Raw genomic sequence first — 16,062 nt, 5'->3', positions numbered from 1 at the left:
CTGACAAATGTCCCTGCCTCCTGGGGCTCGATTTCCTCCGGCGAAGAATGGACGGTCTCACGCTTGGCCCCTGGCCTCCGAGTTGTGCCCCCAGGACACAGGCAGGCCTGAGCCGGGCTGTAGGCCCGCTGCGGTTTTTACACTGAGGTCTGCCGGCTCAGGATCGGCCCCCTTTGCAGGTGGTTTGTTGAGAACATTAACTAGAACATTTAACTACATTAACTAAAAGGCATTGCCAGGTGCGACGGCGGGCCCTGGGGCCAATGATAGTCCAGGGGCGTTTCCTGTGGGACGCGAGCTTGGGGCGGGACTTCCGGCATTTGGATGGAGACGTAATTTGGGCGCGACGGTTCCGTCCACGCCGGCTGTAGGGAGGGGGCGGTGTTCCGTGGCCGCCTCCCTGGCGGCTCTGGGGAAATGAGCAGGTAGGAGGCCGACAGCGACCTCCGCGTCTCGGAGCGAACCGTGAGCCTCCCCGTAACGGGAGAGTTCGACTGTCAGCCAAGGTCACCGCGCCCGGCGCAGGGAAGGGGTGGGGGCTCGGCTGAGCCCGCGAGACCCGCCCTGCTCGCCGCAGCCCCCGCCGCGCTCGGGCCTCAGGGTCCCAGTATGGCGACGGCTTTGACGGACCCGGCGCAGGTGAGTGGACGAGGTTTCGGCCTTGCTGCTTTTCTGCTAGTTCAGGGAAGCCTCCTGGGCAGGCCGGAAGCCAAGACAGCCACAGGATTCCTCTTTGTAGTGTTGTTTGTTTAGGAAACGTGGAGCAGGCTCGTCACTTAGTTTATCTTCTGTCGTGGTAGTACCTGAGAGACTGAATATTCAAGTGAACAGTAGTCAGACTATACATAGATTATAGGACTGTGACGTACAATTTTTTGTAGCCACCTGCCCAGGAAACCAACCTCCTGTTCTACATTAAACAACTCTGGAAACCAGCCTGCCTTAACTTAGTCTTGCAAGGAGCTAGATTACCCTCTGGTGACATTTCAGGAAGCTAAACGGTAACTCCTGGAACAGTAGGCCCCAAATAGGACTTGATTAGTAACTGACTGTTCTTCTAATTTTTGCCTCCGCTTCCAACAGAGGACCAAGCAGAGAAAGCCATACGTGCTCAGCCTAACCAATCACATACGATGCCCCACTTTTAGCCCTTCTGCAGCTTTCCACCGCCAAAAGTGTCAGGCCTCTGATAGGTGCTCAATAATTGGTGGAAGGATAAATTAAGTTCCGCTCCAGGGACTGCCGTCACACACATAAGCAGAACTCAGCCATGGCCTGCATATCCCTACCCGGTCCACTATGGCTGACCACCTCTGTCCTTCTTTCCTTCCTTTCCTCCCTGGCTCAGCCCTTCAGACACACCAATATGATCACTCAGAGTTCTTTCTCATCCCTCAGCCTTCGCCTTTCCAGTTCATTCAGCCTCAGACGCTATCCTCAGATCTCTGCAAGACCCTTTCATATCTTGTTGGCTCTACTCAAATGTCACTTCTTTGAAGTGGCCTTTCGTGGCAGTTCAGACTAAAGTAGTCCCCTTCTCACCTGCCCTTGGTCTAGCATTTTTGTATAAAGAATCTGGCAAAATTTTAGACAGCTACTGAGTTGAGGTCGTAAGGATTTTGTGGGGACAAAGAGCATCAATATTAACACAAGAACTATAACGGTTGGCTTTCATTGAGTCCTTGATGTGAACTGAGAAATGAACATTATTTATCATCTCATTTAATCCTGATCTCCTTAAAGTGACATTCTATTATAAACACTGCCATACACAAGAGGAGGTCAAGACTCCAACCTGTTTAGTTACCTGCTGACACACAGCACTTAAATAACAGAAATTCATATTTAGTGTGTGGACCACCAGAGCCTTTGTTTTTACAGTCAGTTGGCTGAGAAGCCCTGGAGGTGAACTTTGCACTCTTTCTCCAGCAAGTCACAGTGGCCATCGGAAGCGAAAGGCAGATATTCCATTAGAGAGGACTGTGTAGATAAGGGCAAAGTGTGTTGGTTGTTTAAGGAGGTCCAAGAGGACTTGTGAGGTTACCATGGTTACCCCCATCCCCACCTGCTGAGACATGGCCTGGAAGGGCAAGATCCTGTGGTCTTTTTTGGATGTTCATCCTGCCTTCAGCCCATAAGGCATTTTGGCCAGTCATAAGCGGGGGTTCTCATGACCACAGCCTGTGTTATCCTCAGCCACTTGAGTTTCCTGGTCCTGAAGCACACTGGCCTTAGGGATACCTGCTGGCAGGACTCAGGGAAGGAAAAGGCTGATGGTTCATTATGCAGTCTCTCTGGGGTCCAGGGGAGAGGATGAGCTGGTCCAGGCACTGCCACTCCTCCGGCATTTGGCACTCTTGAATTTGGTGATGAGGGTTTTGCCCACGTCTTGGGGATATTTTCAGGAGCTACTAAAATAGATTAAATAGCAAAAATATGTAGAAATGCTTCACAACTGTATTGTAGATTCACATTGGTGATGGAGGGTTGTTGGGGTCACAGTATTAAATCCTGAAGCAGAGGGACCTGGGTTAAAATTCTGTCTCTGCTTATAACATGTGAAACTCTGGCTGGGCTTGGTGCTCACACCTGTAGCCCCAATGCTGTGGGAGGCTGAGGTGAGAGGATCACTTGAGGCTAGGAGTTCGAGACCAGCCTGGTCAACATAGCAAGATCCCACCTCTACCAAAAGGAAATAGTTGGGCGCAGTGGTGCATGCCTGTAGTCCCAGCTACTTGGGCAGCTGAGGCAGAAGGATTGCTTGAGCCCGCGAGTTCGAGGTTACAGTGAGCTCTGAGCATGCCACTGCACTCCTGTCTGGGTAATAGAGTGAGACCCTGTCTCTGAAAAAAGCAAACAAACGAACGAAAAACAGAAAACACAAAAGACTAGCAGAATCCGCGGAGCTCCCTTAGCCTCAAGTCAGCGACTGTGACATGGAGGTGATTGGCGGTGGTGTTTAGTAACACTTCAGGGGCTGTGGGAGGATTAATAAAATCCCAAGGTCCATCAAGCTCTGAATAACTTATGTCTGTTATTAGGAAAATGGGAACTCTGTATTAATCTGAAAATTGAGGCAGAGATAAATGAGGTCCCTAAGGTCACAAAACTGGCAAGTGTCAGTTTCAGGAGTTTGGATTCAAACGTGAGAAGTCTGACTTCAGAGTTTGGGAGTTGTAGTAGCTTTAAAACAGAACATGAAGCCTTCAGCATGAGCTGGACCAGTGAGGCTCAGGCACTGTGGTTGTCAGCATTATTGCTATTATTATTGTCATTATTTCCTCATTTCTTTGATGTCCCCGAACTCTAATTGTCTACAAGTTGTTGCCATTGTCTTCTGTCATTCTCTGATGGCTCCTGTATAGGACGCTTTTCTTTTTTACATTGCAGTCATCTGTCCAAAGCAATGTCTGCCTTCGTCCTTCAGCCTGGTACAAAGTTAGGCCCTCAGGAGGTCCCTCAGTGACTTGGGCCTTGATCTTGCTGCACCTTTTCCAGCAAACCACATACGACAGTCCCACGGCAAACTCTGCTACCTCTATTTGACATTTCAGGTGTCTGTGACCTTTGATGATGTGGCTGTGACTTTCACCCAGGAGGAGTGGGGGCAGCTGGACCTAGCTCAGCGGACCCTGTACCAGGAGGTGATGCTGGAAAACTGTGGGCTCCTGGTATCTCTGGGTAAGGCCTTCCCCCTCCACCATGCAGAGGACCTGCCACCTCCTTCATTCCATCCCCTGACTCCAGGCCTGATGGGTTAAGAAGGCTTCTCGAACCTGCCTTGCCTTCTTCCTACAACTTCAGTCATTTTCTACACTCACCTCTTCCTGAACAGTCTCCCTGTATCACTTTGGACAAGAAATAGTGTACTCTCTGGCTCCCAGCCAAAGGAGAAGAAGGTGGTGGAAGGAAATGGGGTGTTTTGCAGACCCCAAAGGTAGGATTTCCAGCTGTATGTTATGAAGGGTTGAAGTAGGAACTGAGAACCACCACGATGGTGTCCTAGTTTCTCTCTCTGGGTCTGCTCATGTCACTGTCTACTCTGTATGGTTTTTTCTGCCTCAGCGAGTTCAAGGGAAGAATAATCACCCCAGGTTTTACTCTTTGTGATCCCTCCTTCCCCTCCAGATTTCTTGTCTGTTTCTCTGGCCTCTGTGGGGCGTGCTTGAGGCAGCAAATGCTGCTCCACCTCCAGCTCATACTTGCCTCTGTCTCTCACCCGCTGCCCAGCATGGACTGGCCTCCGTCTGCAGTTCTTTTTTTGAGTTCCAGAGCAGGATCTGCCTGGGTGGGCCTGGTTGCTTGTGTATCTGCCCCACAGCGCAGTCTGTGGTGTCAAGGGTGGTGGGGTGTTCTCCAAGAAGGGCTGAGTCAGGCAGGCCCCCAGGAGACTGACCTTCCGTACCACCAGGTGTTACTCTAAACAACACTTTAATCACCTTCGTGTCCTCTGATTCTAAAGTCACTCTGCTGCAGCCTTGCTGGGCTTCTTGCTATTTCCCCAAGTGCCCACCCCCCTCAGGCGATTGCATTTGCTGTTCTGTTTGATGAGTGTTCTCAGGGTAATTCAGCATTTCTCATGGCCGCCGCTTCTCAGCACCGCCATTGCCTCCTCACCCAGCCCTTCCCTGACCACCAAATCTTGAGGAGGCCCCTTTCTCACCACAGCCTCCTCCCTTTACCTTGTTCATGTCTTTCTAAGCTAGTGGTTCTCAAGCAGGGACGATGTTGAGCTTCAGTGGACACTGGGCAATGTGTGGAGACATTTTGGTTGTTAAAGCTAAGATGATGACATTGACATCTAGTGGGTGGAGACCTGGAATGCCACTAAACATCCTTGTAATGCACAGGACAGATCCTTTCTCCTCTTCGTCCCCCGATCTCACAAAGAATTATCTGAACCTAAATGTCAGTTGTGCTAAGGTTGAGAAGCTCTTTTTCAGAGAGTGCTTGGACAGACACTATATCAGCTGGTGCTGAGAGACACCCAAGGAAGTTGTTCTTTTATTGCATCTCGTCTTGCCTTCTTAGCATTTGAGGAAAAGTCTGGTTTAGTGCTGAGTCTTAACATCCTGCAAACTGTTGGTAACTTCCCCTTTTCTACAGAGGGAGCAGCCTTAGGCTCACAGCCCTGAACAAGCAGCATGAGCTCACAGGGACCAAACAGCACTGTTTGTCTTGAGACAGAGTCTCGCTGTTGCCTAGACTGGAGTGCAGTGGTGTGATCTTGGCTCACTGCAACCTCTGCCTCCTGGATTCAAGCATTTCTCATGCCTCAGCCTCCTGAGTAGCTAGGATTACAGGCAGGTGCCACTACACCCAGCTAATTTTTGTATACGTTGTTTTGATTTATTGCTGCTTTTTCATGGTTACCTGCCATCAAGACAAGTGACTCTGGATTTTCCATTTACCAGAGTGATAAGGATTCCATTTTTGAAGAAATCTAGAAAAATAACAAGTGGATCACTTTTAGGAAAAGCAGGCCAGGCACGGTGGCTCATGCCTGCAATCTCAGCACTGTGGGAGGGCACGGCAGGCGGATCACGAGGTCAGGAGATAGAGACCAGCCTGGCCAACATGGTGAAACCCCATCTCTACTAAAAATACAAAAATTAGCTAGGCATGGTGGCGCATGCCTGTAGTCCCAGCTACTCAGGAGGTGGAGGCAGGAGAATCACTTGAACCAGGGAGTCGGAGGTTGCAGTGAGCTGGGATCGCGCCACTGCACTCCAGCCTGCTGACAGAGTGAGGCTCCATCTCGAAAAAAAAAAAAAAGAAAAGAAAAGAAAAGCAATTAACAGTCCAGATCCCCAGAGCACTGACTGGGTGTCTCAGGCCTGTTCCAGGCAGTGTTCATGCTCCATTTCTTCTCACAGGATCCTTGTCCTCAGCAAATAAGGAAAACTTAGCCACTCCTATGAGTCCCTCATCCAGTTTAACTTACTCAGCACAGATGAAACACCTTCATTTTATGAAACCATCACTGAATTTTTTTGTAGTAAAAATTCTTCTTTTGTGAACTTTTTTTTTTTTTTTTTGAGATGGGGTTTCACTCTTGTCGCCCAGGCTGGAGTGCAGTGGTGCAAGATCATAGCTCACTGTGATCCTAACACCTCACCCTCTCCAGTAGCTGGGACTACAGATGTGAGCCACTGTGCTGCTATGTGAAGTTTCTGTCAATATCCTTATGTAACCGTATCACAATAGGACGTTCAGTTTTTAAATATTTGAATGGTTCATGAAATGCTGGGGTCTGGAGTCACTGACCCGCCCCTCACCCTGGCCACTGGTCCCTGAGGGTGAATCCTCCAGCTCACATCTCGGCCTCGTCACCACCCTCTGCCACCCACTCTGGTGCTCTTGGTTTCCTCTGTAGTGTATTGCTTGGGAGAGCAGGGTTTGGAGCCAGAACCCTGGTGTCCAGCCCCAGCTCTGCTCTTTAAAAACTCCACGGCCTTGGGCACGTTACTGAACTTGCCTGTGCCTCAGTGTTCTCATTGTTCAAATGAGGACTTATCCTATTTGCATCCCAGGGCTGTTGCCAGGGTCAAGGGTTATTTTATGAAAAGGGCTCAGAACAGCACCTGGGAGACCAGACTGTGTCTTGGGAGCCATCACAATCTCTGTTGCCACCAATACTGTTACCATCATCCTCGTCATGATTATTGTCAGGGGCATGCCTTGACCTGGCACTTTCTGGGCAGCATTGTGGAGCTTTGTGGTTAAACACACAGACAGAGATGGCAGGACCTGGGTGTCCTTATTGACTCAGCCATTCACCAGTTCTGTGCTCTTCAGCAAATCACTTTACCTCCCCGAGCCTGGGTTTCTTTGTCAACAAAATGGTGTTGATTATGATAATGGACTTCCTGGGTATACCGTGAGGAAATCCTCAACTGGAATCCTCATTTAATGGCTAGGCATGGTGGCTCACACCTGTAATCCTAGCACGCTGGGAGGCCGAGGCAGGTGGATCACCTGAAGTCAGGAGTTCAGGACTAGCCTGGCCAACATAGTGAAACCTCGTTTCTACTTAAAATACAAAAAAATTAACCAGGCGTGGTGGCACGCGCGTCTAGTCCCAGCTACTCGGGAGGCTGAGTGAGCCGAGATCATGCCACTGCTCTCCAGCCTGGGCAACAGACACATTTAGTCTTTGGTTTAGAGGAAGAGCATTATAAAACATCGCTTAGGATGTTTAAAAAAAAAAAAAAGAATAGATCAATGAAGATACATACCTTGTTTTGAATGAAAAGAATCAATATTTAATATTTAAAGTGTATCACTTTTTCTCTAAGATATTCCGTAAATATTGTTCACTTTTGAAATGACATAATGCATTTAAATGCTTGGCATAGTCCCCTGGACATGGTTATAGCCTACAAATACTAGTTTTTGACTTACTATTAGGAGTAGTGATTCTGTGGCAGCATGACATGGCCTGTGCTTGGTTTCCAGATCACATGCTAACTTTTTGTTCCCATGGATAGGTGTAGCTTCATTCCAAGGTCTGGTCCCCATCCTGAAGTCCCACACTGGATTGAAGGTCTTTATTTCTTTTCACCAACATCCGTGTGTCCACTTTCTTTCTCCATAAACAGGATGTCCTGTTCCCAGACCTGAGCTGATCTACCACCTAGAGCATGGGCAGGAGCCATGGACCAGGAAGGAAGACCTCTTCCAAGACGCCTGTCCAGGTAAGAGCCAAGATCTGGGGAGGTCGGTGTCCCTGCTGGCTTGAGACTGGATAGAGACCACTGGCCCTGGGATCTCTTGGGAAGCTTCTCACTGTGGCTTCTCTAAGGGTTTGGGAGCCTTGGAGCCCTTAGTGGTTTCTCCGTCCTCCTAGCCCTGTCACACTTGTCATCACTCCTGGGGAGGAGTGAGGTGTATGAACTGAGATTGGTCCTGGGGCTCCAACCTTGTGTGCCTGAAACCTGGTTTGCCAGTCAGCTACTCTGTGACCCTAGTGAAGTTTGTATATGAGTTTGGCTAAGTTAACACCAGCTGCTGTATCCAACAAACTCCAAAATTTAAATGATTCACATATGAAAACTCTTTTTTCACTCATACCAAGGTCTGTGTGGGTCCGGAGGGAACTGTGTACCACACAGTTATTCAGGACCTAGAGTCCTTCTGTTATCAACCTGTTGCTTTAAGGTTGTCCTGACATCCTCTTGCTGGTAGAGAATTAAGGGAATAAGGGAAGTCATACCCACTTCCAGAAATACCACTTCCCCTCACATTTCACCCATGGGAACTGGGCGTTTGGCTGTACTTGGGTCCATGAGTCTAGGAATTGTGGCTGAGCTGCCTGTCCAAGGAGAAGAGCAGATGGTCTGGTGAGCACCTACTCAGTCCACTATACTCAGTCTGTTCCTGAAAAATGCTATTAGAATTTTTTTTTTTTTTTTTTTTTGAGACAGAGTCTCGCTCTGTCGCCCAGGCTGGAGTGCAGTGGCAAAATCTCGGCTCACTGCAAGCTCCACCTCCCGGGTTCACACCATTCTCCTGCCTCAGGCGCCCACCACCGCACCTGGCTAATTTTTTTTATTTTTAGTAAAGACAGGGTTTCACCGTGTTAGCCAGGATGGTCTTGATCTCCTGACCTTGTGATCCGCCCATCTCGGCCTCCCAAAGTGCTGGGATTACAGGCATGAGCCACCATGCCCAGCCCAGAAATTATTTTTATAAAAAAAAAAAGAAAAACATTTTTATGCCATTGGGCAGTTTGAAGATGTAATCATGTGATACATTAATGCATAAAACTGCATAGTTTCTGAGCCATATTACGTAAGTGACTCATCAGAATAAGCTATGAGTGTTACTCATGTCATATAAACCTTAATGAGTGATGATACGTTATATTTCCTTCTGAACTCTGGGGAACAGGGCCTGTCTTACTCTCCCAAGTTCTCTTTCCAGTTACATTCTGCCTATCAGCCTCTCCCACCTTCTCCTTCCACCCATTCCCTTAGTGTCAGACAGACACTAAGAAGCAGTACTTCCTCCATGTCTTCCTATATCTCCTGTTTTCCAAAAACCTCAGGGTGACATTTGACCTCTGTCCCACACTCAGGCTGCTGAGGACACTGAGGCCATCTGTCAGGTGTGTGGATTGATGCCACTGCAGAGCCTTGGCGTCTGCCCGCATGGGTTACTTGAGCTGCTCATCCAACCCTGAGTGTCTGTGCAGTTCCTGCTCAGCCCTTCAGAGTCTGTTCCAGATCGTCCCTTCCTCAGTGCCACATCTCCACTTGAAAATCACGAAAGCACAAAACTCAACATGCCTAACAAGGAACCCGTGATCTTGCTTTCTCCTGCCACCTCCCAAGTTTCAGTGAATGGTTCTGCCATCCAGGCAGATTAGGTGACTGGATCCAACCTCAGATGGGTCAACCCCTCCACCTCCATGAGTCCCTGCATCCAGCCCATTTCCAGAGCCTTTCGATTTCACATCATGCATGTCTCCTGAATTCATCCCTCTATCACCTCCATGAAACCTATCCTTCGTGTTTTTTTTGAGACGGAGTCTCGCTCTGTTGCTCAGGCTGGAGGGCAGTGGCGCGATCTCAGCTCACTGCAAGCTCCCCCTCCTGGGTTTATGCCATTCTCCTGCCTCAGCCTCCCGAGTAGCTGGGACTACAGGCGCCCGCCGCCTCGCCCGGCTAGTTTTTTGTATTTTTTAGTAGAGACGGGGTTTCACCGTGTNTTTTTTGAGACGGAGTCTCGCTCTGTCACCCAGGCTGGAGTGCTATGGCCGGATCTCAGCTCACTGCAAGCTCCGCCTCCCGGGTTCACGCCATTCTCCTGTCTCAGCCTCCCGGGTAGCTGGGACTACAGGCGCCGCCACGTCGCCCGGCTAGTTTTTTGTATTTTTTAGTAGAGACGGGGTTTCACCGTGTTAGCCAGGATGGTCTCGATCTCCTGACCTCGTGATCCGCCCGTCTCAGCCTCCCAAAGTGCTGGGATTACAGGGTTGAGCCACCGCGCCCGGCCCTTTGTTTTGAGATGGACTTTCGCTCTTGTTGCCCAGGCTGGAGTGCAATGGCGTGATCTTGACTCAACGCAACCTCCGCCTCCCGGGTTCAAGCAATTCTCCTGCCTCAGCCTCCCAAGTAGCTGGGATTACAGGCATGCACCACCACACCTGTCTAATTTTGTATTTTAGTAGAGACGGAGTTTCTCCATGTTGGTCAGGTTGGTCTCAAATTCCTGACCTCAGGTGATCTGCCCACCTCGGCCTCCCAAAGTGCTGGGATTATGGGCGTGAGCCGCGCCCAGCCTCCTTATGCTCTTACTCTAAGCTCTTGTCATCTTTTTTCTAGGGGATGTTAATAGACTCCCAAAACTTAATCTCTGTATCTGCTTTGTGCCTCTGGTCAGCTCTTTGTCCTGCATGGGGTACTCCAGCATTCAGACCTTGTTCCAGACAGTTAATATTTCCCCAGCCACTCAGCATGTGACTGCTGATGTATCAGCAGGTTTTCATGTTGACAGTATCATCTACTTATATTGTTTAATCAGCAATCCTTACACGTTCCTCTCAACCTCTCATATCGGTAGCTTCTCTTTTCCCCTGATGGAAGAGGTCTTGCCCTTGGCCATGGTCAGTTTTTTCAAGAGTTTATATCACACCTTTTCATGGACATTTTTTCTTCACTTATATTCTGCTTGTTTTGTAACTTCATCCTTTCTGTAGTCAACATAAAAATGCTCGACTTCCTTACCCTTGAAGAAAATTCAACAATTCAGTGTTCATGGTTCACAGTATATTCATATATTCGTTCACTGAGCACTTAATTGTTTACATGTTTTTATATCAGTGATGCTGTGGACATTTATATATGTTCATCGTTCACATGTGTAGGGGCACATTTTTGATGTTTCTGGAGTGCAATAATTGGATTATAGACTATGTAAATGTTCTAGTTTGCAAGATCATTCTCACTGTTTTCTAAAGGGTCTATATCAAAAAATTCCTCTCAGGAATTTTTGGAAGTTTCCATTGATCCATATCCTATAGTACTTGAAACTATAAGGCCCCTCAATTTTTCCCAATCAAATGGACACAAAATATTATCTTTTGTGCTCTTGATTTGCATTTTCCTCATTGGTAAGGTTGTTTAGTGTTTTTCATGATTCTGAGCCAATCTGTATTTTCTTCTGTGAGATGTTATTTGGTGATAAATGCCTATTTTTCAATTAACTTCTTTGGCTTTCTCTTTTTTATTTGATTTTTGTACATTCTAGATACCTATCTTTTATCAGTTACATTTGCTGTAGGTATATTCTTCTAGTTTTTAATTTTGTCCTTCTACTCTCTTTAAAGTATCTTTTGTTCAGTGAGTTCCTTACATAGTGTAGTCTGATTTATGGTTTTTTTATGTGATTAATGATTTTGTGCCTTGTGGAAAAAAATGTTGCTTTACCCTAATATTGAAGAGGTATTCTTGTTTATTTTATTGTCAGTTGTAAAACTTGCCATTTAGCATTTAAGTCTTTATCAATCTAAAGTTGGTTTTGAGTATAGAATGTGATGGAATACAATATTTCCATTCCCCATGTGGGTACCGAATTTTTCTAGCTCTATTTCCTTAGTAGTCTCTCACCACTGAGGTGCTGTGCCTCCTTGCCATCTACCAAAGCCCCATCTGTGTGCAAGGGGATTTCTGAGCTCTCTGTTCTTCTTTATTTCCAGTTGGCATTGTGTCTGTGCCAGAGTGGTACCTCTGCCTTATGAGCCCTGTCCTGAGAGTGGCACTGCTCTTCACAGCTGTCACCTAGGTCAGGATGTTGGGAATCAGTTCCCCTGTGCCTCTTCTTTCCCTAGATTCTCATCACCACAACCCTCTCATGTGCTATAGCTCATTTGCATATTCTGTCTCCTAAGGCTATAGTGACCTTCCACTTTCTCTCGTGACCAGTAGGACTTACTTCACTGGGTATCTTCTACTGGAAAACTGCCTTGATCTTTTTCTACCCAGGATTAGCCAAACTCAAAATTAAGGACACAGTCCTCCAGGACTTTGTCAAGTCTGCCCAAATCCTCTAATTCCAACTGCAAATTCGGGGACTTCCTGAAACCACCCTCAGGTTTCATAACTTGCTAAAAAGATTCACAAGACTTTCTAAAACCTATTATACTCACAGTTTTGTGTATTGCAGACAAAGCATACAAATTAGAAGAGGACACAGGATATGGGGCTGAGGGTGTTCCAAACACAAAGCTTCCTTGGTGACTTGTTACACACCCAGCATTGATATGTAAAATATGTGCACAGAGCATTGCAAACCCAGGAAACTCAGTGGAGCTCTGGTTTTTAGAGTTTATTGAGCTTTATTACACAAGCACAATTGATCGAGACATTGCCCGTAGTGCCATGTGAAGTTTCCAGCCTTCGCCCCTTTTCCAGAGTTCAGCTGATATCTTGTGGCTCAGAGACCTAACCTTCTACTCACTGATTGGCCTTTCTGGTGCCACCAGACCTCAGCCAGAGTCATCTATTTAGGATAAACTATTTAGGAACCCATAATGAGTTACCTTTATATAAATACTCAGTTTGGAATTGAGGCGGTATCTCCACCCAAGGCCCTGTCCCCTCACCCAGTCTCTCTGCCTGGTCTCCCTTTCAAGGAGTCAGGAATCCAAGGAAAAGAAAGAAACAAATTACAGACCTGGGGTTCAAGATGGCAAAACATAACAGACATAAAGACACCGTTTACAACTTCATTTGTTTCACTGAAGTGGTGATTTTGTTTCTTCTCTTTCTACGTTAGTAACAGGCCCTTTTGTGTATTGGATTTCTTTCAGGTGACAAAGGAAAACCCGAGAACCCAGAACCTACCACCTGTGAGCTAGCCTTGTCTGAAGAAATCTCATTCTGGGGACAACTAACACAAGGAGCTTCAGGGGACTCCCAGTTGGGGCAACCCAAGGATCAGGATGGGTTTTCAGAAATGCAGGGAGAACACTTGAGACCAGGGTTAGATTCCCAAAAGGAGAAGCTTCCTGGAAAAGTGAGCCCCAAACATGATGGTTTAGGGACAGCTGATGGTGTGTGTTCAAGGGTTATACAGGATCAGGTCTCCTTAGGAGATGATGTCCGTGACTGTGACTCTCATGGATCAGGTGAAAATCCAGTGATTCAGGAAGAGGAAAATACCTTTAAGTGCAGTGAATGTGAAAAAGTGTTTAACAAGAAACGTCTGCTTGCTCGGCATGAGAGGATTCACTCTGGAGTGAAGCCCTATGAATGCACAGAGTGTGGAAAAACCTTTAGCAAGAGTACATACCTCCTGCAGCACCACATGGTCCACACTGGGGAGAAGCCCTATAAGTGCATGGAGTGTGGAAAGGCTTTTAATCGGAAGTCACACCTTACCCAGCACCAGCGGATTCACAGTGGAGAGAAGCCTTACAAGTGCAGTGAATGCGGAAAGGCCTTCACCCACCGCTCCACGTTCGTCTTGCATAACAGGAGCCACACTGGAGAAAAACCCTTTGTGTGCAAAGAGTGTGGCAAAGCCTTTCGAGATAGACCAGGTTTCATTCGACACTACATCATCCACAGTGGTGAGAATCCCTACGAGTGCTTCGAATGTGGCAAGGTCTTCAAGCACAGGTCATACCTCATGTGGCACCAGCAGACTCACACCGGGGAGAAGCCCTATGAGTGCAGTGAATGTGGGAAGGCCTTCTGTGAGAGCGCAGCCCTGATTCACCACTATGTCATCCACACTGGGGAGAAGCCCTTTGAGTGCCTCGAGTGTGGGAAGGCTTTCAACCACCGATCATACCTCAAGAGGCACCAGCGGATTCACACTGGGGAGAAGCCTTATGTGTGTAATGAATGTGGAAAGGCCTTCACCCACTGCTCTACTTTTATATTGCATAAAAGGGCCCACACTGGAGAAAAGCCTTTCGAGTGCAAAGAATGTGGGAAAGCCTTTAGCAATAGGGCAGACCTTATTCGCCACTTCAGCATCCACACTGGAGAGAAGCCCTATGAGTGCATGGAGTGTGGAAAGGCCTTCAACCGCAGGTCAGGCCTCACAAGGCACCAGCGGATTCATAGTGGAGAGAAGCCCTATGAATGCATTGAGTGTGGGAAAACATTTTGCTGGAGCACAAACCTCATTCGACACTCTATCATCCACACTGGAGAGAAGCCGTATGAGTGCAGTGAATGTGGAAAGGCCTTCAGTCGCAGCTCATCCCTCACTCAGCATCAAAGGATGCATACTGGGAGAAATCCTATCAGTGTAACCGATGTGGGAAGACCTTTTCCAAGTGGGCAGACCTCAGTCAACATCCAAGAACTTTTATTGGGGAAAAACTTTTTGAATGTCACCACTGAGGAAAATCTTTTGCAAGAGGAAGCATCTTACATGGCATCTGATCATACATACCAAAGAGAAACCCCACAAGTGTCTTCACTGTGAGAAAACCTGTTGCCAAATGTCATTTGTCACCTAAGGAGTCATATTAGAAAATCACACAGCTTAGAGCCTTATTCTCCATCTGAATTCATCCTGGAAAAACACCCAATGGTTGTTATGCACTTAGGAAAACCTTTAGCTCCATCTTTGTCATTAGTTTACAGTGCAGTGTTATCTCAGGAATTTTTATAAAAAGAGGTGACATAGAAAAAATGAAATGCAGACACTGCTTCTTTTATACTGTTGTCTTATATGTACGTTTCTGTCCCACGTCAGGAAAGTTAGTAAGGGAAGGTCTGGAAACTTACTGAATGTCTTTGTTCTTCAACATTGTCTCTTCTTAAGAAGCATTGTTTATGAGAAATATGAAGGCTTGCGTTATGAAATACTTTCATATTTAAGGATTAAAGGAAACATGAATGCGCACATTTTATTCCAACACTTAAGACTGTTTAAGTCTTTGATTTAAAAAAAAAATCCTTTTTTAATGGGTTTTGAACACTAACACTGAGAATTTTTCTTGATTCCCATCTGTCGGTTTACTTGATTGCTATAGCTATATGGTAAATCTCAAAATTAGGTAATGTGATTTCTTTTGTCTTATTTTTATTTAAAATTCATTTAGCATTCCTAGTTTCTTTGACTTTCCATATACACTTTAGGATTGATTTTTCTGTTTTTCAAATATTCTTGCTTGGATTTTGATATAATTGAGTTAAATCTGTAGATCAGTATGTTGAGTATTGGCATCTTAGCCTTCCAATTCATGAACATGGCATATCTTTTCATTTATTTAAATTTTCTTCTATATATTTCATTACTGTTTTATAGTTTACACAGTATAACTCCTGCACATTTAAAATAAGATTTATAGCTTCATAGTTTTTTGCGTGATTGTAAATGGCATTGATTAAAATTTCAATTTTCACATGATGTTGGCTAGTATACAGAAACATTTTTTCCATCTTGCTGTCTTGCAACCTTTCTAAACTCATCATTTCTTGCCATTTCCTTTGGGATAATCCTTAAGATTTTAAACATAGAAATATCATTTGCAATTTGGGACAGTTTTATTTCTTGCTTCCCATCTGTACACCTTTTATTTGCTTTTCTCATGTTACTGCACTAGGTAGGATTTCCAGTGTGATGTTGAATACAAATAGTGACACGTTATCCATGCCTTGTTCATGATATTGGGGGGAAATGTTCAGTTTCTCATTAATATGATGTTGAAAGTTTCTTCCAAAGAGTTTCTCTATCGAGTTTAGAAAGTTTCTCTCTATTCCTAATTTGCTGGGATTTTTTGGTTATTAATAAGTGTTGAATTTTGTCACTTGCTTTTTCTCCACTGATTGATCTAATTATGTCATGTTACTTCTGTAGTCAGTTGATGTGTTACCTTGACTGAGTTTCGTGTATTGAACCAGCCTCACATCCTTGTGATAAGCCCTACTTGCTCATGGAGTATATAATTTTGTTTATATACTATGCTACAGTATTTCATTTGCTAGTATTTTGTTGAGGAAGCTTCCCTCTAATTTCATGAGTGATAATCTGTAGTTTTTTTTTCTTCAACTGTTTTTTTTTTTGTTTTGTTTTTTTTTTTTTTTTTTTTTTTTT

General features: G+C 46.0%; 1 protein-coding gene across 2 annotated transcripts; it reads left to right on the top strand.

The window, feature by feature from the left end:
* Positions 1 to 367: 367 nt before the first annotated feature.
* ZNF805 (zinc finger protein 805) lies at positions 368 to 16,010 on the top strand. 2 transcript variants are annotated; one of them, XM_017885451.1, is made up of 4 exons: positions 368 to 639; positions 3,555 to 3,681; positions 7,602 to 7,697; positions 12,815 to 16,010. In XM_017885451.1, the coding sequence occupies exons 1-4, from the start codon at positions 610 to 612 to the stop codon at positions 14,443 to 14,445; spliced, it is 1,884 nt and encodes a 627-aa protein (XP_017740940.1). In that variant the 5' UTR covers positions 368 to 609; the 3' UTR covers positions 14,446 to 16,010. The 2 variants fall into 2 exon arrangements, with proteins under 2 accessions (XP_017740940.1, XP_017740941.1); XM_017885452.1 differs by lacking the exon at positions 3,555 to 3,681 and having other exon boundaries at positions 556 to 639.
* The last annotated feature ends 52 nt before the right edge of the window (positions 16,011 to 16,062 follow it).

Source organism: Rhinopithecus bieti, unplaced genomic scaffold (genome assembly GCF_001698545.2).
Source record: "Rhinopithecus bieti isolate Rb0 unplaced genomic scaffold, ASM169854v2 scaffold_15006, whole genome shotgun sequence".
NCBI classification, from domain to species: Eukaryota; Metazoa; Chordata; class Mammalia; order Primates; family Cercopithecidae; genus Rhinopithecus; species Rhinopithecus bieti.
The sequence above is the reverse complement of the archived record's forward strand: the minus strand, read 5'-3'. Positions and strand labels throughout refer to the sequence as shown.